The 23,683-nt window shown below is 44.8% G+C and overlaps 2 protein-coding genes across 6 annotated transcripts in view; one reads left to right on the top strand and one right to left on the bottom strand.

Moving 5' to 3' along the window:
- NEU2 (neuraminidase 2) overlaps positions 1–9,469 on the bottom strand; it is a 37,132-nt gene extending 27,663 nt beyond the window's left edge. For both annotated transcript variants that reach the window (XM_061354530.1, XM_061354529.1), the window contains exons 1-2: positions 9,332–9,469; positions 5,870–6,004 (exon numbers count right to left, since the gene is read on the bottom strand). Coding sequence is in view for 1 of the 2 variants with exons in the window: in XM_061354529.1 (XP_061210513.1) it covers positions 5,870–5,934 (65 nt within the window). In the remaining variant the exon portion in view is untranslated. The remainder of the gene's footprint in view (positions 1–5,869; positions 6,005–9,331) is intronic.
- Positions 1–23,683, top strand: part of NGEF (neuronal guanine nucleotide exchange factor) — a 49,493-nt gene that overhangs the window by 14,380 nt on the left and 11,430 nt on the right. For 2 of the 4 annotated variants that reach the window (XM_061354524.1, XM_061354525.1), the window contains 6 exons: positions 705–819; positions 10,765–10,950; positions 11,059–11,159; positions 15,779–16,053; positions 22,376–22,536; positions 22,756–22,908. In XM_061354524.1, coding sequence (XP_061210508.1) covers positions 705–819; positions 10,765–10,950; positions 11,059–11,159; positions 15,779–16,053; positions 22,376–22,536; positions 22,756–22,908 — 991 coding nt within the window. Of the gene's footprint in view, positions 1–704; positions 820–2,001; positions 2,043–9,510; positions 9,649–10,764; positions 10,951–11,058; positions 11,160–15,778; positions 16,054–22,375; positions 22,537–22,755; positions 22,909–23,683 lie in introns of those variants that run through there. The other 2 variants (XM_061354526.1, XM_061354528.1) reach the window with 2 other exon arrangements.

The following is a 23,683-nucleotide window of genomic DNA, read 5'->3' as shown; positions in this document are numbered from 1 at the left end:
AATTATGATTTAAACCAAAATATTTCTACTAAAAACCAACAAGGCCATTTATCAACAAGCCTCAGACAACAGGAGGTTTCATTTGAAAAGTGAGATGCACCCTCTCCTGCCAACTACTGCAGTAGTAAGCCATGGACTTAATAAAACTTTGGCTCCCTGTGAAAGGATCAGAGGTTCATCTGAGGGAAACTGAAGAAGCAATTAAAAGTAAAGCTCCTGCCTCACCCAAATCTAGCCTTGACTTAAGCAGTAAACTGAATATCTACTGTGCCTGAAAGCAGAGCAATAACAACTTTGGGAACCAAATATTGGCATGCACAGGCACACACAGCTAAATCTCTTCTGCTTAAAGAATTTCACCAAAAATCACTGGGAAATGTACCAGAAATATTGGGACCCAACATTCACCACCAGTTTTCAGTGCTGAAAGTGCTACTTACACTGATAAGAACTGATAATTTATATCTATATTCACCTTTTCTCAACTGCATTTGCAGTTCTGACAAAGGCTGTACGATTTTGTACTGTGCAAGCTGATGACACTTCAGTCTTGTTTGAAAATCCAGCTAAAATATAGCCGTCTTTGTGGCTGTGGTCTTCCTATAGCTTTTGGGGTAAGCAAACCACTACTTCTAGTAGAACTAAAGATGACCCTTAAGAAAATGACTGTTTTAACACCCTCTTGGGTTTCTCTTACGTCACAGGTTCACTCAAAAATAATGAGCCCATCAAAAAGCCTGTGAACGTCCTATCTCACAAGGGATCACCATCTCCAGTAGACTCTGATAAGACAACATTAGATGAACTGTGGCTCCAAAGGTAAGGAAGTGCACACGCAGGGTATTCACGGTGCCTCCACTGAAGAATATAGTCAGAGGGGAGTCAGAGCAAGACTGCTGGTTTTGGGAAGGACAGCTGGACTAAGTTATAGCTCTGATCCATGCCTTCTCTCCTTGCTGGTTTCAGTCTTAATGTTATATATTATATAGTACTAGCATCATGGTATAAAAGGTCTCATCAGTATAAGTTTGGAGAAGACAGTGAAGGAAAAAGAGGGAACAAGAAGACAGTGGGGAAGATGGAAAAAAAAGGGAATGTGATGTAGGATCACTCAGTGGTATAAGCAAAGCAGACAAACTGCCTTCAGAAATTTGTTGAGAGAATAAGGAGAGCCTGGAAGCATTTTCTTATGGAATATCTGAACATAAGGCTGATCCTGTTCTTGGCCTTCCCAGAGGGCTCACCTGAAGCCTGTTATACAACCCCACATAAGAAAACAGGATTTTATAGCTGAAGAAGTAGCTACAAAGGTGTTTTCTAAAGTATTCTGAGTTTCTGTTAGGTTCTTACTTTAAAGAACTGACAAGCAACAGAGGCTTTCAGTGAGATAGCCCTTTTTGCCTTAAATCCCTCAATGACCTAGGTCCAGCAAAAGGCCCGTAAATGTACATAATCCCATATATATTTACCCTCACCCCTGCTCTCCTGCCACCGCAGCCAGGCAGAGAGAGGAGCAGCTACAAAGTCTTACATTTTCAAATTAATAAGGTATTCTCCCAAACTCCCTCCCAGCTCCTCCTCCTGTGTGTATAACTGTGAGATAGTCCCCTGTTTGTACTGTAGAAGTTCAAGCTGGAAGTGCTAAACACTTGCCCTCTAAGCATGCATTATACTGTACTGTATCGTCCTAATTGCTGAGCCCAGCTGTGTTGGTGTAATTCACCTTTCCTTATGGAGAGGACTCCAGTAAAATAGTTTTAGCCAAACTACCAAGTTGGATTGAAATGAATTAATTGCCCTGGCTAAAGCTGATTGCCTTTGGCGTTAAACTGAGCACATGAAATTAGACAGTTATAGTCTGCTGCAATGTCAAACCCATCTGTCTTCCTCTCCTTGTGGCACAATCATTACTGTCAGCCTCTGACATCCTGACACCACCACTTAGGCAGCACTGAAACGTGCAAAATCTGATTCTCCCTGGAGCTGGAAACAATGAGCCTGTGCTGGGAGTCAAAGATGCTGCTGTGCACAGAGCTTGACAGGTCAGTACATGTTCTAAATCATGTGTCTGCCAAAAGCAGGCAATGCTGCTGAGTGACAGCGTCCCTTTAAAGCAAGCAAGGAAATCTGACAGGAAATGAGTCTGGAGCCCAGCTGAAACTGAGCCCATTCCTCTTCTTCCCTTCTCCAAAAGACCAGCTGTAATTTATAAGAGAACCACTAGAAATCTTCATTGTGAAAAGCCTGCAGGAGCCTAAGGATATTGCCATTATTTGCAGTAATCACTATGCTCCCCCTTCTATAGGGAAAAGAAACCATTGTGCAGATAAGACACCTAAAATACTACTAGTGGTCTCAAGAAACTCATTTAATCTCTCTCCAGAACAAAACTGGTACCTGTCAGCCAAGAGCATTCTGCTGAAAGCAGAAGCTAGCAGTTCTACAGAAAGGGCAGTGTAGGCACCTCTGACTAGCAATGGGGTTCTCAGGAGTGAATCACCACAATCCTGAGGGCAAATGGGGCATCTCTGCTGTATCCCTTCACATTCAGCAGTGTCCCACAGCAACTACATAAATGTCTGGGCACAATCCCTTCTTCTTGCATGAAGATAACCGGAAAGTTTGACACAAATGGGTTCTTCACTGATAAGGATGCCACTTCACATATCGCCATGCTGCATAATTTAGGAAAGGAAGTAAACCCAGCAGGGCAATGTAGTAAACAGCTCAGGAAAAGGCATCATTATCTGCACTGTGCGTAGATATGATACAGATTGATACACTCTGATTAAGAAAAAGCACCACAGGTGCCTTCAAATCCACCAGTGACTTGAACTATGTGCTATTCAAAGCTCTGAGAATAGTCAGGTAGTTCACTGATCTCAGAACAATGATGTCTGAAAACATTAGAATGATCTCAAACATTACTGCTGGTGTTCCAGAATCTCCCATATGCCCTCCGTAAGATACTTCTTATGAGCATTTTCATGCCTAACTATTCGCAAAGCACTTTTTTCCCCCCATGATCTTTCTTCTGTGCAACCATCAGCTCCCCCTTGACCACTCTCAAGTTTTCTCCCCAGCATCCCATGGCTCCCTCCCAGTCTTTTGAATCGTACAAAGACCCAAACCCTTCACATGACAAGCCACTTCCCAACAACTCAACTGATTCACTCTGAACATTTCAGTGCTGATCTTCCAGCACAACGGCTGTTTTTCAGAGTAACCAGAGCCAAAGACCTGGAAGGAACTGAACTAAAATAAAAGCTGCTCTTTCCCTCTGTGATGAGTCCTTCCAGCTTCACAGAGGCAGCAGTTGTGTAGACTGAGACCATAAAAATGCATCAGAGAAAAACACCCACCTGGAGTGTCCCTCCACAACTGCCTCAGCTGAAAGCAGCTCCCACAGAGACTAAGAAATTAGTCATTTCAAACCCTAGAAAGGAGATTCACTAATCAGTGTCTACCCTATATTACCAGCTAATAGGATGTTGCCTTCTCTTCATTTCTAATACAATACAGATGTTTTGTCAGCATGACTGTCTTATTTACCTTCCATTTCCTACTGAGTCACATTCAAAAAATGATATGTCTTTATTATGGGCCACTAGAAAGAGCAGAAGAGAAACTAAGTGAGAAATTTCATGTTGCCAAGCTCACTGCAAGGTGATCAGTCTACTGGTGCAGAGCAAACCATTTCGTTAGGCTGGTTACAAACCCTCCAATTCAGAGAAACAAAGATAATCTAAAAATCATTTGATTGTGTTAGATCTGAGTTCAAGGAATAGAAGTACTACAACAGTGAATACAAATAGTCACCTTCAGCAGCAAAAGGGAATCTAACTTCATTGAATGTATGCAAACACGTATATTAGAAAGAAACAGTATGCATGTAAAACAGGACAGCACTCTGAAGGATGCCTGTGTGAATTTTGGGTTAGCATCTCTTAGCGCAACTCTGTCCTGGGCACCAGAGGGCACTGGTTATAGCGTGGTTTAACCAGGAAAGCAAGGAAGTCTCTGGAGAGGCTGAAACCTGTATTGCAAAAGGTCCTATACCATACTCGAGCAATTTCTTTCTATTTACGAAATAAATTGCTTACAGTTATCTCTTCTCTATGCTGCCAGCAGTGATCAGTTTGCAAGTGGTGAAGTCAGGAGCAGCTGGTGCAAACATGTTGACCAAACCTTTGTATTTTCTCAAACTACAACAATTTTTGCTCTTTTAGAGATAGGCAGGCAGACAGACAGACAGACAGACAGACAGACAGATAATTCTTCATCCCTCTTCCTATACAATCTGAACCTTAAAAGTCTAAGAGCAACAGTATTTGTGGGGAGAATGATTTTAAAAACTTGTAAATTTTCAGTAAAAATAGCCACTCTATACTGTCAACATCTCATATTTCACAGGATCATATAGAGCAGTAAGCAATAACATACACAACTCTGATTAGGTAACCTTCCAGCATGCAGCCAATGGAGATCCCAATCCCAGTCTGCCCACTTATTCTACCCAGTCTCTGCTTGCCAGGTTTTTCAGCCCAGCTATGGTTTCCTTACCGAGGAAGCTCTAGGTTTTGCCCTCCTGTTCTCCCAGTCTGATCCACTTCATCTGGTTATACCCTGACCCTCAGGTCCTCAACCAATCTCTCTGCTTCACTCCTTTATTTCACCCTTTTCCTGTCAGCTTCAACTTGTAATTCCCCACAATTTCCTCAGCCTACTATTTTCCAGACATATTATTCCTCTCTCTTCCCTCCTGCAGCTCATATCTCATCATCCTACCATTCCCCAGACCCCCCACCTTTTGAATTCTCATACAAGCCTAGTCTTCCACCCCTCCTCCTAGCTCCAGTGCTCCTTTTTACAGCCTTTTCCAACTCTTTGTTTCCTAAAGCACCCAGCTGTGGGTGAGTTCCTTTTTTCATAGCAGTTTCCTGGTCCAAAAGTAGACCTTTCCATCTGCATACTTGAATATTGCCCTCTTTGCTCTTCAATCAAGTAGTTTGCTCATCATGCTGCTGGGACCCAGCACAAGGCTCACTGAGGTTACAGCAGAAACAGCCTTTATTCACAGTGTCTAGAACTGGACCAGGCAGTGTTTATAGCTGCAATATCAGAGTTGTTTCTTTTAGCTCTGAGCAGGGCACGTGTTCTCTCCATGGGCAGCAGTTCATGGATTTTTAGATGCTAAAATCTAAGTCTAACATTTGTGTGTATTGCAGAGAGTGGAAAAGCGGCTATTAATTCCTATGGATGTTCATAAGTATGGCAAAGATGAAGCCCTCGCAAATTTCAGCTCATATATCAACAGAAACCAAGGCTTCCCAAGGATAGGTTTTCTGTTTTCCTTTAATAGGAATTCAATACTTTTTTTTTTTTTAAGCTTAAGAAATTGATGATTGTTTTCAATAAATAAAAAACAGCATGTCTGTGGAAGATGGTCACAGTAAGTAAAAATGTAGCATCAAAAGGTTCAAAGCACCAAAATGCAAGCCTCTCATAATAGCAAGTTCTGCACATTTTTAGTTATTGGTAAGGCTGCCAGCCCCAGCAGATATAATTAAGATATTTTGATGAAGGACATTCAGGAGAACAGTTGTGCTCTTGGCCTTTAGGATCTAAAAATATTAGGGATGAGGAGTTCCACTTATCTCCCACTAAAAAGTCAAAACCCAGAAATAAAACTTGCACAGACACACCCATTGTCAAAAACACTGCTAAAAGCCACACATGAACAGAGAGAACCTGAATGAACCTGAAGGATGAAAATACCCTTGACTAGGTATAACATTATTCAAATCTATTACTGGCTTCACACTTCTCCACAGATTTGGTTAGCTCAGATTAAAACGGTGCTTCTTACCTCATCTTGTGGCCTTTCTTGGTGTGAAACTCCCACTGACTAGAAGGGTTTGGGGGATTTTTCATGAATAAGATCTGCTGGACTGCTGCTTCTCTTTTTAGTTTCTGGAAGAGGAGGTCTAATTTCTAAAAGATGCTGTAAAAGATTAAAAAAATACATTTCAATATCATTTGAAGACAAGCTCTTTGCACAGTTTTATTCTAACGATTGCTTTGGAGTTTAGATGCACATAAAAAAAATCTTAATACAAATAATTAATCATTTTTCCAAATTCCTGAAAATACAATTAATTAATCCCCCAAACCCAACTTAAATGAGATAATTGTAATAAACTAATTATAAACTCACAGCAATTAAGACATTTTTAATGCAACCATGGACCAGGTCAGCCAACATTTAAAGTCTTTTCCAACAGCAGTGCAGTGAATCTGGGAACAGCCTGCAACCACATGAACCCCTTCTTTGCAGCATCTATACAAGCTCAAACCAGCTCTCCTTTGCCCACAGAGAGCTGAACCATGGTTATGCTCTATGTCACCAGAGCATGCGGATCAGTTCCCGTGCCTGTGTGCTTGGGAATGCTAAGGAGTCCTGAGACAAAACTGGGCTTTGGTGTGTCAGGGAGCTACATGACCTCTGTCACCAACAAAAGTGTAATGCACTTGTATGGTTCTGGGCTAGGATTTTTCACTTTTTCCTTCAGTGTATGTGGTTCTAGTAAAACATAAAGTCAGATTCTTTTTCTTCCCCTACAACTAGACAGGAAATTTTAGGATGAAATACAGGGATTTCAGTCAGAAAACTGATCTGTCATCATGAGGTTTAACTGACTTTGATAATATGGAGGAAAGCTTTTTAGGCTCTGTATCAAATTTGTTGTTGATACAGTAAGAGAGAAAGGAAAACCTCTTCCAAACTCCTACCCAGATGGTTAAGATTAGATGGAGCAGGAACTTCTGCTTGAGCCTGAAGCCCCACAGCAGTGCAAAACAATCCAAGGTGGCACTGCCATGTCCTGCCATCCATCTGCATGTCTGCCACCTCCACTATGCTGGCACTCGCTTTGAACTCACTCCATAGCGAGACAATCCAGACACAAACAAAGCTAGTTCTACCAAAAAAAACCCTGAATCGTTTTCCACCAGTGTAGCTGCCCCAACCTGTTCACCGAGAATGAGATGAGCATGAGTGCTGGCATAGAAGCTGAGGTAGAAATCTGCCTCAGGGAGCCAAGTTAAAACTGGAATTGAGCAGCTAGGTCAGCTTAAACTGCACACAGTCCTATCGATTGTGGAAGTAGGGAGGAAGAAAGAGGCAGCTGTACTGGAGCTATTCTACTTGGCACAAATAGGCCAGTATTGGCTGACCTAAAGTAGTATCTGATGAATAAGGCATTCATCAGGTTCAAGAACCTTTTCCAGTGACCAGAGAAAGCAGAGGAACTCCAGGAAGAGAGACTGATCCACCCTGGAACAGGCAGTAACATGTGGGGTGGGAGGGAATGACACAGTAGTGACTTGGACCTGGATCTTCCACACCCAGCACGAACATCCCAGCCACAAAACCACTGTGAGAGAATCACTTGGTTGCCCGCCCATTTTCCATTATGAATGCTGAAAGCTTTCTGGTTTGTCCTCAAAGAGAAAAGAAAGATTTAGAAAATCCTGACAATTTTTGTAGGACAAAAATATCTCCTTCTTGCTAAATACCTGTCACCTCTCCTGGGAGAAAAAGTGTTTCTCAGGCACTTGTTCTGCTTATGGACATTCTCTGTATATCAACATGAAGTATGAGAATAAACATGGAAAGGCAGAAAGAGCAACAGTTTAGAAGACCAAATTACAGTTAAAAAAGAGAAAAGTTCTAAGGGAAGGAAAATTAGACTATTAGTCATTGATTGCTACACAGTGGAACAGATCGCAGACACAAAAATACGAGCTGTGGCCTCCCGTGGCCACAGGGGGCATTTCACTCTCAGCTGGTGTTCTCACCTCTTCGTAGCTTCCAACATATTTATTACCATCATTACTTTTAGTGATATTTTCGGGTTTTCATCTCAGGCCAAAAGTGAAATTAGTTTGGAAAATTTGAAGTAAAATGGAAGACAGACAGGATCAAATTACCAAATTTGGATCAATTTATCAAATTTGGGATCCTGGAAAGATACTTTCTATTTCTGAATGTTTTTCACACCATGACCTAGATGCTTTTTCTAAAAAGAAATTTCAACTTGCAAGACATTTAACCCTTGGGAGGGAAGCAATGAGAGGGGTGAGAGTCTGTTAAACTCCTAAAGCATACTTCTGATTGTTTGTTTTTTTAGTAGATACACCCAAAAGTTACATTTAGATAAATACTAATTCCAGCAGTGTCAGCAAGAGCTTATGCACTGACTTCCTTTTGCAAACTAGGGAGAACTCCCCACTGCTCTTGGTCCTTCCCTTCAGAAAATAGTAAACAGCCTCCATGCTTTTCCAGAACTCAAGATAAGGAGGCTCCACTTCTCTAAGAAACAAGCTTTTTAGCATCCCACCCACTTACCAAAACCCTTGACAACATTCTTGCCCTGGCAGCAAGCCACCAAAAGTGACGTCAGTCACTAGGCAGAGCTTCACATAGTCTCTGGTGCTTTATCCCTTCCACAAGATTTTGGCTGCACCCTTGTCTCCTCAAAACCCCTATAGACACTGTGTTTAATGTCTGATAACTCACTTTCATCTCATACTGATCATCTACCTGGTGACAATCTTCCCCATACAGCCCCAGCTGTCATGCTCTCTCTCTTCCTACTCCTTTCAAGTGCAAAAGTCTGTCTACAGCTACAGCTCTCAACCTCATCCTGATTTTTTCCTATCAGTTGTTTGGTCCTTGTGACTTCTCAGTGTGGGGCTGGACTGACAGCTTTCTCTGAGTCTTCAACAACATTTCTAGCTGTTTTTCTTTGCTGTTCTGCCTCTTAATGACTTAAGGACTGAGGTTTCTGCTGTGCCAGATCGAGATCTAGTTCACATAAGCTGAAGGAGTTTTTCTGAATGTGCAGTCATGTACCAATTGGAAGCTATCCTGATGTACTATGTAGCAAATACAATATAAAAATGACAAAAAGGAAACCATATTACACAGAGAGACCAACACACAGGTTTTGTGTTGGTGCATAAATGATGTTACCAAGAACAGAAAGAAACACAGTTATTTATGCGACAGGGAGCAAGTGAACATGGGGAATAGCTGAGCGTTTTCTGGCTGTTAACTCCTCAAGTGCAACGCAGTGCAGATGACAGTTTTTTTTTAGCTGAGGGTTACTAACGTGTAGGAAAGAGCTGCACCCAACCTGTCCACAAGCACTCAAACTGATCCAAGGGTGTAACCGTAGTCTGGAGCTCAAGAAGATTTACCCCTGAGGCGGAAAAACAATTACCTGAACGAAGACAGATATAGATCACTGAGTACTGAGATACTTACTGCTTAAACGAGACAATATAGCCTTATGGAAGTAGCAACGCTAAGGAAGGGGAGACGGGGGAAATGACTGAACGGGTGCAAAGCCCTGCCGGAGCAGGAGAGGAGGAGAGCGGTCAATCCTGTAGGGTAACCAGGGGTGCAGTTCCCGGCAGGAGGAATTAGGCTGAGTTTCCCAGTTACATTCCTCCATCTCAGGGTTTCAGTCCTGGAGAAGAAACACACCATATGCACCAGATCTGGAAGCAGTTCAGGAGAGACCCCCTCTCCTACTCCTTTTTCTCACTCAAAGCCGGTGCCAGCCGCACATAGGCAGAGAGGTGCAGGGGATGGGGAACAGCGCTATGTCCTAGGTCAGAGGGAGGAGAACCCCCCTCCCGCTGTGGGGTGGCTGTGCATGGAGCAGAGGGGGCTGAGGCCCGGACTGGTGCATAGGGTGGGATGGCGGGTGTAGGTGCTTGCTGGGGGAGGGTGCCTTGCTGGGGAGGGGAGGGAGGGGATGGAGAAGGGGCTTCCCTGCATCTGAAGAAGGAGCCTCTCTTCAGGAGAGCAAGGGGGATGGAGGTAGGGGTGCCCGTGAAGGTGGGGGGCCCCCGGGGCAGGCATTGCAGCCTTTTGGGGGGGCCCTTGGGGAGGAGGGAGTGAGCCTCCCGGTGGAGGAGGGACCTGCGTTGGAGCGCTGGAAGGGAGAGCTGGGGGGCTGAGGTCTCTGCGGGCAGCGGTGCCGGGCATGGGGCTGCGGGGGGTCGGGGCCTCTGAGACGGGGAGATCCTGAGGGGCTTGGAAAGGATTTTTGAGGCTCGGAACCTGAGGGGCTGTGGGGAGCCTGAGGGATCGGGTGGGAGCTCCGAGGGCTGAGTTTGGGGGGGTGGGCCTCCGGAAGGGCTGCGGGGAGCTCTGAGGGAGCTAGGTTAAAGAACTCTAACGGGCTCGGAGTGGTCTCGGATTTGGGGAAGGCTGAGGGGGCTCCGCAGAGATGTGGCAAGAGCTCTCGGAGGAGATCTAGGAACGCAGAGAGGGGTTGCAAGGGGCTAAGGGGTTCTGAGGGGCTCGTGGGAGCCCGACGGGAGGCTCCGAGGGGATTTTGAGAGGTCTCTGTGCGGAGAATCTATGGGAATACCTGAGGAGGGTCTGAGGTAGCTCTGTGGCGATTCAGGGGGAAAGCCCTATGGTGGTTCTGAGGAGGCTTGGGAAGGCTCTGAGGGGATTTGGGTGGAGAGACCCTGGGACGCCTGATGGGGGGTCTGAGGGAAGGCTCTGAGAGGATTTGAGGCTGCTCTCAGAAGGTTTCGGGGGGAGCGCCCCGGGGGGGTGTCTGCGGAGCAGGTCCGAGGGGACCGGGGATGCTCTGAGGGGATCCGGGGGGCTCAGAGGGTCTCGGGGTGCTGCGGGGGCGCCCCGGGGGAGGCCGCAGCTCCCCTCTCCCTCCCGCGCAGGCTGCTGCCTTCCTACCCCCGTTACCGTGGCAACCGCCCGGGCTCCCCCAGCCCCGCGCCGCTGCCGCTGCCGCCGCCGGAGCTGCTCGGCAGCCACCTGCCGCCGCCGGCCATGGAGCTGCTGGCCGCGGCCCTCAGCGCCGCCTGCGCCCTCGACCAGGACGGCTCTGCGGGACAGCCCGGCAGGTGAGCGGGGGGGCGGGACTGAGGGGTATCGGGGGGTGCGAGGGGCCACGGCAGGGAGCGGGGCGCCCCGCTGCTGCCCCTGAGGGTGGGTGCCTTTGCCTCCCACAGGGAGCCCCCCGCGGCCGCTGAGGAGAGCCCCGCCGCAGCCACGGCGCCGCCTGCCCACCCCATGACGGCCGACTCCTGGAGGAACCTCATCGAGCACATCGGTAAGGAGCCGTCCCGCGGCTGTCCCGGCCGGGGCGTGCGGCCACCGCGCTCTCCAACTTCGCCGCTGTGCCCGCTGCCCGCACTGTCGGCAGCACAGCAGCCCCTAGAGGTGCTGCCGCGGCGGGTCGGGACCCTCACCCGCGCAGAGCCGCCGTGTCCCATCCCCTTTAAACATACCCAAAGCGGTACGTGGCAGGAGGCAGCCCCAGGCAGGGGTAGGGCGGCTGTGTTGTGGGAACCCAACTCTCTGATCTTGGTCTCTCACTGTTAGCGTAAGACATCATAACCATCGCCTTACCGGTGACTTTTTGCTGTCTTTAGGGGCAGCAAGCTCGCATGCTGCCTGACATGAGATCTTATGCTGTCGCTGAGCAACTTTACCCCCATCCATAAATAATGATTACTTTGTGTAATTACATAGTCATTAATTGTTAAGGCTATAGCCAACTTTCTGCTGAAATCTTATTCTGCCTACTCAAAAAGGTGTAAGTCTAAAGCATAGGGTCAACCATCATGTTGGACATCAGCTGTGTACGCTAGGGTAGCATTTGCAGCAGAGGAGTAAGTCATTTTACCATTTGCAGTCTCTATAAAAGGAGAGTGGAGGCTGTCAGGTGGCAGTGGAGGAGAGGATGGTTATGATTTTGCTCTTGTGGTATTTCTGAATTTATTTTTTTTTCTTGTGGGATGTGGAGAGGACTTTCACAGCTTGTTCCTTGGTTTCCCACATGGTATTGTGAGATTCCCCACAGATATTTGGGCAACTGCAAAGTGAAACCCTATCCTGAGGCAGGTTTTATGGTGGGAATAGAGAAGCTTCATCTTTAAACAGTTCTGATCAATTTCAGGAAATGAAATTGCAAGATGCTTGAATCTAGAGGGCAGGAATGCAGCACTTTGTGTGGGGAAATCGGGTAGATAAATCTCATGAGCAGTTAGACGAGCCTCTCTGCCAGCAACAAGGAGGATCGTCATGCGGTCTCTGCAGTTTGGTGTCAGGTCATGGCAGGCAGGGCTCATTCCTGGAGTGCCTGATGCCAGTGGGACAGTGCTGGGGAAAGGGGCTGGTGTGAAACCAGAAGCCTGACAGTGCCTGTCAAGACCAAACAGCTGAGTGTGGCAGGCCTTTTGGAGGAAAGTGGTGAGCAATTTACATAGGTGTTGCCAGATCTGTTGCTTGCTTGTGGCTGTGTAAGTACTAATCTCCCAAGGCAGATGTGGCATATGTTGTCAGTTAATTAAGAGGCATGGTAAAAATACTTAAGCCTGCAGGACTTCAAATCTATCCAGTTGCTATATTCATGTATACTTTTACGTGGTGTGTATCAGAGGGATGCCTGCCGTGTTAGAGATCTGCACTTGTCACTGCAACTGCAAGTAGGTCTGTCGCACCTTGGTGGAGGAGATGGGTTTGCTATGCTAATCCCCAGAAGAGGTGTCATTTCAAATGGCTGGAGCACACTCTCTCCCTTCCCTCTCCCTTGCCTTTGAGACATTAATGGGCTTTTTGCTTGAAACTGGAGCAGAGAATTTCAGAGAAAACGTCTCTGGACCTCCTGAGATTTTACATGGCTTTCAATGTAATAGCATTCACTTTAAAAGCACTGCGAGCTATCTAAGGCAAGCATTTCCACATTTAGTAACTAGTTTGTCAATTTCCTCACAGTTCTTGAGAGAGCTGGGAAGGGAGACTGTGACAGCTAAATTAAATGGAATAAACACAAATGGAAGAGTCTGTTATGTACTGTACAAACTATGTAAACACCCCTTAGGAAGATCAGCCTTAACCACTTAGGTCAACAGGCGACACCAAACCTGTGCTCTGACCACATAGCCAACCTCTACCCAGGTCACAGTAGGGACAGTTGGGGCATTAAGCAATTAATGGAACTTTTACAGGTCTCTGACATTTTGGACTTGTTCACTTACTAAATGTAAGCATTTACTAAATCATTGGATCTTCTGAGTCACATTCAACTACTGATCTCAGCTTCATTCTACACATGGTCAGTTCCCAGACGTATTGCTCTCCTTTCAACAACTCCAAACCCTGTTCCCTGGCCTTGCATGTTATGCCACCCATTTGTGCCACAACCGTCTCCTGCTTCATCTAGTATAGACTTTTGCATGGCTTCTCTCTCATCTAAGCCTTTGCTTCTACCCATTGTATCCTCTTTACCAACACGTATGGACCTTTTACCCCAAGAGAGCAAGATATCTTTCATCCTTGCTAGCACAACCCTCTTCGTTTCTGCCTACCCTTCTTCTTCCTAAACACGTACGTGTCTTTCATCTTTCTGCTGGTTATCAGCTTTCTGCTTCCTCCCCGTATGCCTGTGGTAGAGCTTCAGCTAATGTCTCATCAGCTCCCCCATAAATGAGTTACCTTGCTGTCATTTCCAAATGAGTTCTGGTGGTAGATGCCTTTAGTCACATGTCCATATTTGCCTTTGCCTGCCACTGAAGGCTCCATAGGTCTTATCTGTTTGGTTGGCCAGACAGGAAACCTGGAAAGAAAATCAAGTTTCATCACCTAGATTTTATTTCCTTAAAAGCAAGGGGAGGTTTGTCATGAGGATCTTTTTTGAAGGGCTGCTTTACAGATCTGCACAAGGGACATTAAATCCCCCTTACACAAAATATCCTTAACTGTCTCTGACTTGAAGGGCAGACCCACCAGCACAACATGTCTGTGCAGTCAGACAGTGCAAGTATATCTCCAATATGAGTAAAATAGATTATGATTCAGTTTCCCAGCATGCCTTCCCTTGAGTAAAGCACTGCCCATACTGCTGCAGGGTGGTACTTCCCAGCCTGTCCTGCTGTCTAGTGTGAAGAAGGCATTCAGTGCCCTACCACACAAAAGCCTTCAAGCACAGGCTGAACTTAAAGACAGATCAGTGCCACCAAAAACAGCTCTGATTCAGCAGGCTCTCCACTCTGTTCCCAAAAGAGCCTTTCCATCCCTCTACATCCTTGGCACCCTCATGGATGCTGAATAACAGGCATAAATGCTTTGGAAAACCATACAAGCCTAGTTGACGCAGAGAGAAATTATGTAAGTAGCAGCAGCATGCAGAACTTGGGGGGGAACTCTCCTCTCTCTGGTTATCATGTAGGAAGCTAACAGAAGCCTGTATGGTTTCCTAGGCACAGCTACCCTTATTGCTATTTTAATCTGGTGTTGAACATCTTTCCAGGCAGAACAGATAACAGGATGCACTCACAGGCTGCGGGAATGATGTCCCTGTGCCTGTGCTTTTCCCTAAGCATACCTCTGATATAGTTCTAACAGTGACTGGCACAGAGACTTGTGAAAAGCGGTCCAGAGATTTAACAGGCAGTAGCATATACATTTCTGCCCTCTCTAGACAAACTCCTGTCCTAGTTGCCTCTCACCTTATTATACACGGGATCTGCTTCTGAGATCCAGTATCATGAATGCATGGGACCAGACAGACTTTAAACCCTAATGATCCAAAATAAATTATATATGTTGTGCCTTTTTCCTTTTTTTTTTTTTTTTTAACATCAGTAACTTTTCTCTTTATTCATTCATGTTACACTTTGCAATTTAAGTACAAAGCAAGGGAGATAATGTAAATTGTGTTCCTTCAGTTTGAGTAAGGAGAGTGACTCAGAGCAGGCTCATGCTTTCTTGTCTATTCATATCTTCTAAATGATATTTTATATTCAAGAAATTAATATTCTGGTCCTACCGATGGTCCAGAAAGAAAAATGGGACAGTAGAAAGCCCTAGGAGAGACAGAGGATCTGCTCAGGATGGCCAAGGAATTTCAGTATTCCTGCCCTTTCCATGCTGCCAGCTGGAATCAGGGGTGGGGGCAAATCCTGTGCGGTATCGTCTGCTCCTGAAGTTTATAATTGAAACTCAGAAGACGCATCTTGTGATTGATGTGCCACAAGATGGTGTGAAATCAGAGCCTTTTCCTTAGTGCTGTAGCATTTGGGTACCTTTTGAATGTTAATTTCTTATCTTCAATCATCACAGAAACTTAGACAGAAAACACAGGAGAATATTAAGCAACACATCCAAGGCTAACCACAAAGTTAATACCAAAACAAGCCAGTAACTGTGGCTTGTTTTCCCAATGCTTCACCTGTCCAATGCTTTAACAGAAGCTCTGCTTTTCCTCCTTAAGGATTTTCAGGGCCATCAGATTGCTCCTTGAAAGTAGTTTCAATGAATGCAGTATTAGGTTTCCAGGCCCACAGTTACACATACCTAACAACCTGTAACTTGTAACATAATAATATTGCAAAGAAAGTTGAGTTTTGAAAGAAACATTTTAAAGCCTAGCAAGTAACAAACCACTTGATTTACGTCTCCCAATGGGTCATGGATTCATCTGACTGTTACTAAATGTTTTATGAGAGCAGATTGTTGACAACACTTTAGATTTAGAAATGGCCTTCCATTTATAGTTTCCACTTTTGGCTGAAATAGGAATGCCGGAATTGGCTTTCCTGCTTAGCATGGATGGGATCTCTCTCATCTCTGCTGAGATCAATTGATGCAGAACAACTATCTTTGCCAATGATACATTTCTACTCTGGTTCAGCTGTAACCTCTCAGATCTATTATGTTGCCTCCTAGGGCTCTTGTACCAGGAATATCGAGATAAATCTACACGCCAGGAGATTGAAACCAGACGACTGCAGGATTCACAGACAGACGCCGAGGAGAGTTCACCCAGTGAGGAAACCCCATCTGAAGCAGAACCTACCAGTACACCCGAAAGCAAAGCTCCACCACAAATCAGTTTGCTGAGGAACTCCAACTCCAGGTTCAACTTATGGCAGGATCTTCCCGAGATCCGGAGCAGTGGGGTCCTCAGCATTCTCCAGCCAGATGAGATCAAGCTGCAGGAGGTAATGGGGAAGGTGGAATGTTTTTTAACTTGGTCGCTGCTTAAAAGAGTGAGAGTAAATCAGTCAATTGATCAAGACTTAAAAATTAAAAGCCCCATAGCAGTCACAGACAAGCCTTGCCCCTGCTGGGTACTCTTCTGCATTAATACCACTCACTCATTTCTTGAAACTACAGGTGTTGCTCTATATGCTATTGCTGCTGGATGTTCCTGTAGCAAAACAAAAAAAAGAACTTATTTTCCCTTTTCTGATTCAGCATTAGGAGCAGCTTACAAAGGAAAAGGGATAATGACGAGGCTCTTGCAATACAGCTTTGGTTCCCAGTGCACATGAATCCTCTTCTGAAGTTACTTACTAACAGGATACATACTTTCCATCAGAACTCTTAGAAGACTTACGCTGTTAATTGTAATCTGCTTTAAACATGATGGCATTAACAGAAAGGGAAGAGATGGAGCAACTTCCTTAATTTTAAATGTTGTTACTTGGAGTCTTATGCAAAACAGTGAAAACGTGTGACAGGTATATTTGCATTTTAGCCATACAGTGCAGTGGCATCACTGTTTAAGAGTCCTACACTGTTAATGTAGAGGGCTGTATCAACAGTGAAAGGAGTAGGTGGGGGGGCAGCTGCCACAATTAATGAAAACATCAGTCACACAACAGCTTACAACTGGGTGCTATTTTGGACAGCGTGGGGGCTGAGAGTGCTCTTTGACAATGCACAGCCAGCAGTGGAGATGAACAAGCCTTGTTTAGTGTGTGGTGTGCAATCGGCCTTCAAGGGCTCCATCATGTGAGTCCTGCTGTACTCCCTGTGCCAGGGTTGCTTCCCAACAATGGTGAGACCATTGTTCCTGTGTGTCTGTTCAGCCCTGGCTCATGAGAATGTACCCAAAGCACTGGGCAACATCTCAGGGTGTGAGCAGTTCCCCCTAAACTTATTTGAATTTGCACAATCAACCTTTACGAATCCTGGGTGTATACAGTGCCATCTTCGTCCTGGCCAAACCGTTAACTTCACGGTTACGCTGGAAAGGCTTATCTCATGAACTGCATTGTGTGTTACTTACACCCTTGGTAGAAGGAATTGGTGTTTATATAGGGTAGCTTGGGCCGGCAAGCACAGGCTGTTAGTGTGTTCGGGTTATGTCTGAAGGTGACTGAAATGATTTGTTGCTTTTCCATGATCTTCCTCTGCGCTGGTTATTTTCACATCAGATGTGTGCTGTATACCTGGCAAAATACGGTACTTTTAACTGCCAGCATTACAAACACAGTCTGGCATCTGAAAAATAATGAGCTTTTATTTTTCTTTCTGCTTCAAAATGAAGAGTCTTTTACAGAGAAACATTTGCTTAAAAGTTTGCACTAGAGATTTCAAAACCTGCAATTTCTGTTGAGTTACGTTCATTACCTGTGGGTGTTTTAAGGAAAAAATCTCTGCACTGCACTAAGTGTGATGAATTTTCTTCTCTCTCCTTAAATAACAAGAGAAATAAAGCAGATGGAGATGGGACTTTGCTGCCTTAAAGAAGTGCTGTTTCCACTGATGTTAGTTTATCAGAGCTGAAATTTTCTTCCTATTTGTTCTAGGATTAGCGCAGTGAGAGATTATAAAATTGCTCGAATCCAGAAAGCTGTGAAATTGGCTGAACATTGAATAAAGTGGAAAGCTGGCTTTGTGAGGAGAGTGAAGGACAGGAAACTAGGAATGATGGAGAAGTCTCCGAGGCAATTAAAGAGATAAGGTTGAATTCAACCTTGCTATATGTGAGCACTGCTTGCTCCTGCAGTGCTGGAACTGTACTTATGTTGGATATGAATTAGCGATACGAGCTGTACATGAAGGCTTGATGAAGTGAACGTAAAGTTTTCAGCTTCATGGAGGAGAATTGGAGGAATTTACCTGAAGTAATTGAGAAGTAATTTCTGAGCAGCAGAAAATCTGGAGTAACTGTCTAAAGCACAGAATCATTCCTTTCTGACCCATGTTATCCTCAAACCTATGGTAAACACAGGGACTAGAAGAGCTTGCAGCTCTTCAGCCAGGAAAGGTGGAACAACAGTATTATTTAGACCACAGGGAAGAATACCGTCACACAAACTAAAAGTTGAAGCAGACACCCCTGTTCAGAGCTGAGGAAGGGAACCCCACCATAGGTGTGATGGAGCAGGGCTTAAACAGCCAGAGAAAAAGTTGCTTATTTGCAGCAACCCTCAAAATTAAAGACAAGAACAAGAGGAGGAATCTGGTCTTGATTTTGGCAATGACAAAATGACTGAGCAGGTTACCAACACAAGATGAAAAACAAGACCTAGGTGTTTTTCAAGCATCAAAACAAGAAACTTGACAGGAAGAGCAATGGATGCTTGAAAAGTGTCATGGAAGGCAATTCGTCATTGTCCCCACTGCAGCAAATGAGCTGGAAAACGGAGTTTCAGGAAACAAACCAAAACAGAACAAAACAAAAAGAACCCACCCAAACAAGGAGGGAGAAAAAAAACCAAACCAACCAAAAAACCCCACCAACCAACCAGCCAAAAATCCCAAAACGCTTGTATTTCCCAGCAATTTCAGCAAAAATATGTTGCAGCATGGCCCATTAGCCCCAGGAATTCAAACAGAATTCAGGCACTGGTGGCCTCTGCAACACCAGCCTTTTGCATCTGAAATGAATGTGAGAGTAGCAAGATATAAAACTGGAAGTGTCACAGAAAATGTGGATACAAATGCAGAAAAAGGAAGAACAAAAGAAGGCAGTTACAGACCACAAAGGTCAAGGAAATACGAAAATGGTGTGCTACTGGAATAGAAATAGAGATTTCTAAGTCATTGATAGGCAAGTTTTAATTATTTGGATGTCTGTTGAGCATCAAACACAGCAAAAGGTGCACCACCAAGGGCTTTCTTTTAATTTAATAGAAAATTTAATAATGCAAAAAGAACAAGGCAAAAGAAATGTTCTTTGGGTTCTGACATGGAGTCAACATGGAGGAAATGACATGCAACGTGTGTGTAGCAGGATGAACAAGTGACTAGAGAAAACACACACTTCCTGGATTAAATGTGGGTTATGTTAAAAGAAATTCCATCACCAAAGCACTAGGCTCTGAAAAGGTCGTGATCCAGAGATTAGAAGAAACAACACTCAGTGAAACTTCTTTCAGCATGAACTTTTCTGTGGAGTGTCCGGTTTTTCCTCTTTCCCAGTGCAGTTCTCTACCTTTCAGTTTATCACTGTTTTATTTCCATCTAGTTTCTTCATTTTGTCCTTTTCTTCTTGTCAACTGTATTGATTTTCCTACACTGTGTTCACCTTATGTTTTAGGAGATTCTGAGTGCAGTGGAACTCTGCCAAAACAACTTACTAGTAAAAATAGTTTAGCAAAGTATTCTCAGTCTTTGAACTGAACCATTTTTGCTAAGATATATGAGCTTTGATAAAGCTTTTACCAGGGATTATGTGGATTCAGGTCTCTCTGGTGTTATAAAAAGGGGCAGAGACAGACTGATCTGCACCATGTGTCATGGTGTGAATTTAAATCAGAGAGCTGCTGCTCTGAAAATATTCTTTGCTGGAGAGAAAGAGGGACTTAAACCTGGTTGTGCACAGAGGTGAAATGGCCACATCTAGCAGGTGGATGTCACACTGGCCCTGTGAAGGCAACCAGGTCTGAGAGCTGGTCACGGCAATCCTGTGGCATCAGAACATCTCTCCTAGACTAGACCAGAATACTCCCTTCTTACCTGGTGGTTTCCATGAAGAAAGTGCTTTACAGAACCATTTGGAAGAGGTACTTCCAGTCTATGCAATAAAACACAGTACTCTCTCAAGGGAATTAAGCTCGTATAATGACTTACTCTTGTCTTTGGTGACTCTTAATTTTTCTCCTTTTTTATCTCCTGTGTTTCCTTCTTCCATAGGCTTCACTTCTCTTGTCCTTTCTCAGTCTGCCTGCCAAAACATAAGCAATAAAAATTATTAGTACGGGAGATTATGAGATTTCATGAAGGTAATGACCTAGAGGGCTGATGGAACAGTGTTAGTCATGTTTCCAAGAGAGAGTTTCAGACTACTTGTAGGCTAAGGAAGGCAGTATTACATCAGTTGACATTTAGTTCATTTTTTTTTTCCTAATTATTTTTGCAGAAACCAGAAGCTTGTATTCTTTTTAATAGCAACTGCTTCAAGCTAGCAAAGCTCAGTTATTCCACAGTGATCACACCATCACATCGCAAGGTTGGATGTTTGGTGCCGGTTTAGGAGGTTTGCAGCTCATGCTTACCATTCAAAAGGGAGACAGCAGTCTGGGCTGCGTGGAGTAGGGGATTTGGGCCTGCAAAGGACTAGTTGGATCTCCAAAGTAAATTCAGAAACCTGTGCCTTTCACATGCTGTGAACACTTATAGAAGCTTGTTCCGGTCAGTGGAGATGCTCTGTACTTTCTTAAGATCTCCTTTAAATCAGAGCCCTGTGCATTGATGTTTTTACTATGGTTTTCATTATTTCTTAGTATGTCTTGCACTCTGCACGTGATCATGCAGATCCAGCATCCCCCACCAAGGTAAACAGCAAATACACACAAATTAATTTCTCCAAACAAGCAGATCTTGGACTGCAGTGCAGTGTCATATAACCCAGAAATGTGTCAGGAATATAACCAGGTCTCTGTATCTCAGGTTCCTCTGTGATACATAGCAGTATTTCCAGCAAAAGGCCAAAAACTGATCAGGAGAGAAGTTCAAATCATTTATTTGAAATGAAAAATACAAAACAGAAAAATCCTCACTCCCCACTAAAACCACAAACAAAAAGAGCAACTGATTTGGAAGATATGTTTCCATATTCACAACACAGAAAATACTGCATGTACCTGTTGCTCCACTAATCTCCTCAGCTCTAGCTGATCCCCTGCCACCTCTGAGAGCTAGCAGAGCTCAGGGACATGCACCCTGCCACCCTCACTGGGGAGCAGCAGGGGAGCTACAGGCATTGGGGAGCTTAGGCTCCAGGGTCAAAGCAGCTTTGGGTTCGAAGAAGTGAGACTTTCTCTGAGCTACCAAAAGGTTCCTCTTTAGTAGCCGCAGTATGGGCCCGTCCGGGGACAAGGGGCCCAAGACACACCTTCATCAAGAGATACCTGAGATAGTATCTAATGATTTTTCACTGTTTTGAAGCCCTTGTTAATCTTCCGTTAGTCTTACTTCAACTAACAGATTGAGTAGTTGTGTAAATAATCACCTTGCTCATCTAGCTCTGAGAAAAGACAACAAAGACTTGCCTGGAGAATAAGGGAGCTCTGCATGGCAATAGTGGAGTGACCCTGGGGCACCTGCTGCAGGCAGAAGGCTTTATATCCTCATCTCATTAAATTGTTTATCTCTGAACCAAACCACATATTTGTCTTTCTGCTTCCCCTGGCCAATTCCCTGGCCTGAGGAAGCCAGGCTTTGCTTCAGTTTTCTAACAGGAGAAGTAAGGGCTGAAATGTAGAGATTGTTTATGACTTACGGTAATAGTTAGGGACTCCTGTGTCTTGTCCCAGTCCTTGGTGATTGGGTCAGAAAAGTATGTGGCCAGGGTTGACTGGGGAGCCTTACTTGGACAATTCCTTTGGGTCAGAAAAGACAAGGGGCCTTGGAGCACCACGGCTGTTCATTTGTATTAGCGCTCCCAAAAGGAGCACATCACACACTGGGACTGCAGTGTGCTGGGCGCTGTATATCCCAGCCCATATAACATGGCTTTGCTGAAACAAGGGTATAGATGGTGCAAGGAGACCCCTCCTGGGTAGCACAACAAGCCACAGTGAGCAGAGCAACAAGCTAGTGCTCTCGTGATCAGCAGTGTGCTGGAGAGTATGGGGGCTGCCAGGGGAGCTCCCCTAGAAGGAGATGGAAGTGCAGGACTGCGACAAGTGGTCATAGAGGGCATTGGTTCCTGGAGCGGCCTCAGGTCAAGATTAAGTGACACTAGGGAGGGAGGGAGCCCATGGAGCCCTCATACGCATGCACGTGCACAAAATCAGACTGCTTATATACAATGAGAAAGAAAGATAATCCTGCCAGAGAGATTCAGTGGAGGAAATGGGGTCAAACAACTCAGGAGAGACAGAAACAGCCCAAGCTGATGGTTGAAGGAGGAGATCTTCCCCATTCAAGTCACTATCCTGTGTAACATGACAAATGCCATTGTGGGTTTACCTCCCCCTGTAGTGTGAGCTTGGCGAATGGGTGCAAGGTCCACGACTGATGTTCTCATTAACACTGTTCTACTATAGAAGGCACCTGTTGATTTCCTCTGGAATTCTCCCCCAGGCCATGTTTGAGCTGGTTACTTCTGAAGCCTCCTATTACAAGAGCCTGAATCTGTTGGTGTCTCACTTCATGGAGAATGAACGTCTGAAAAAGATCTTACACCCTTCTGAAGCACACATCCTCTTCTCCAATGTCCTGGATGTCATGGCTGTTAGTGAGCGGTAAGAACTGCTGCTGGGTTTTAGTCCAGCTGAATGGCATTGCTTTAACTAACCTCATTTGTAGAGGGATGGAGGACCTGAGCAGGGGCAGTCTGTTACTCACTGTCTTTTCAAAGAGCCTGTGGATACATGTCTTGCTTTGAACCCCGAGGCCTTCTTCTGGGAATTCCCTGCGACAGACATGTCACAATTAATATGAGCACCGGCTTTCTCACCTAGCTTCCTGTTGGACCTCGAGCAGCGGGTGGAGGAGAACATTGTCATCTCGGATGTGTGCGATATCGTCTATCAGCATACAGTTAACCACTTCTCTGTGTACATCACCTACGTCTCCAACCAGACCTACCAGGAGAGAGCTTACAAGCAGCTTCTGTGAGTGCCGGTGCTTGATGCTAAATTATTGTGCAAAATTGCATGAGATTTCACTGTAATTTTCATATTTATGAGAAAGGATTAGGTGGTACAGAAAAGGATTTCCCACGTCACTGATTTTTCACTGCACCTATAAAAAGAAAACACAATTAAAAGGCTTTATAGCCAGGGAGGGGTGATACAGTGTGCAGGTATCATACCAAGTAAATTCAGAGCCAGCGTTTTCCAGCTGTGGGAAATATTCATGATGTACACAGGGGCACACGCTTGTGAAATAGATGTATTTTTAACCTGCAAGTACAGGCAAGAGATTGAAAGCCCAAGAATATAATACAGATCTCTGATGACAGGAACACCCAGTGTTCTTCCCAGGCTGTTCAGCAAGGCATTTGAGTTTCCCAAAGCTGCGATTTTTTTTGTGTTTCAGAGCAAAATTTTCTTAAAAGAAAAAATAAAGTAAGCTGTTAAAAAAAATTACAAAAAAAGGCATTTTCTTCACGTTCTGGTGTCACACATACAGACACTACCTAGGCCTGAGGATAAAATGTGAAATATTTTTGCATTATTTTTCAAGCTTCGCAAGTCTTTTGATCCAGTAGGACCGGTCTTTCCCCAGCTCAAAACAAAGAGTGCCCTCCAAGCTTGTCTTCAAGCAGGAGAATTGCTTTTTCTTTAGATACAATGCCCTAGATTCTTTCAGGACAGCTCATTGCACATACTGCACTGTATTTCCTGCCCACAGCAGCAGGTAGCTCAGGGGAGTGTAACAAACCCT

This window comes from Neopsephotus bourkii, unplaced genomic scaffold (assembly GCF_033783945.1).
Source record: "Neopsephotus bourkii isolate Nb327-2 ecotype Australia unplaced genomic scaffold, CSIRO-AGI_Nbou_v1 NB_739, whole genome shotgun sequence".
Lineage (NCBI taxonomy): Eukaryota > Metazoa > Chordata > Aves > Psittaciformes > Psittacidae > Neopsephotus > Neopsephotus bourkii.
This window is presented reverse-complemented; position numbering and strand designations above follow the sequence as displayed.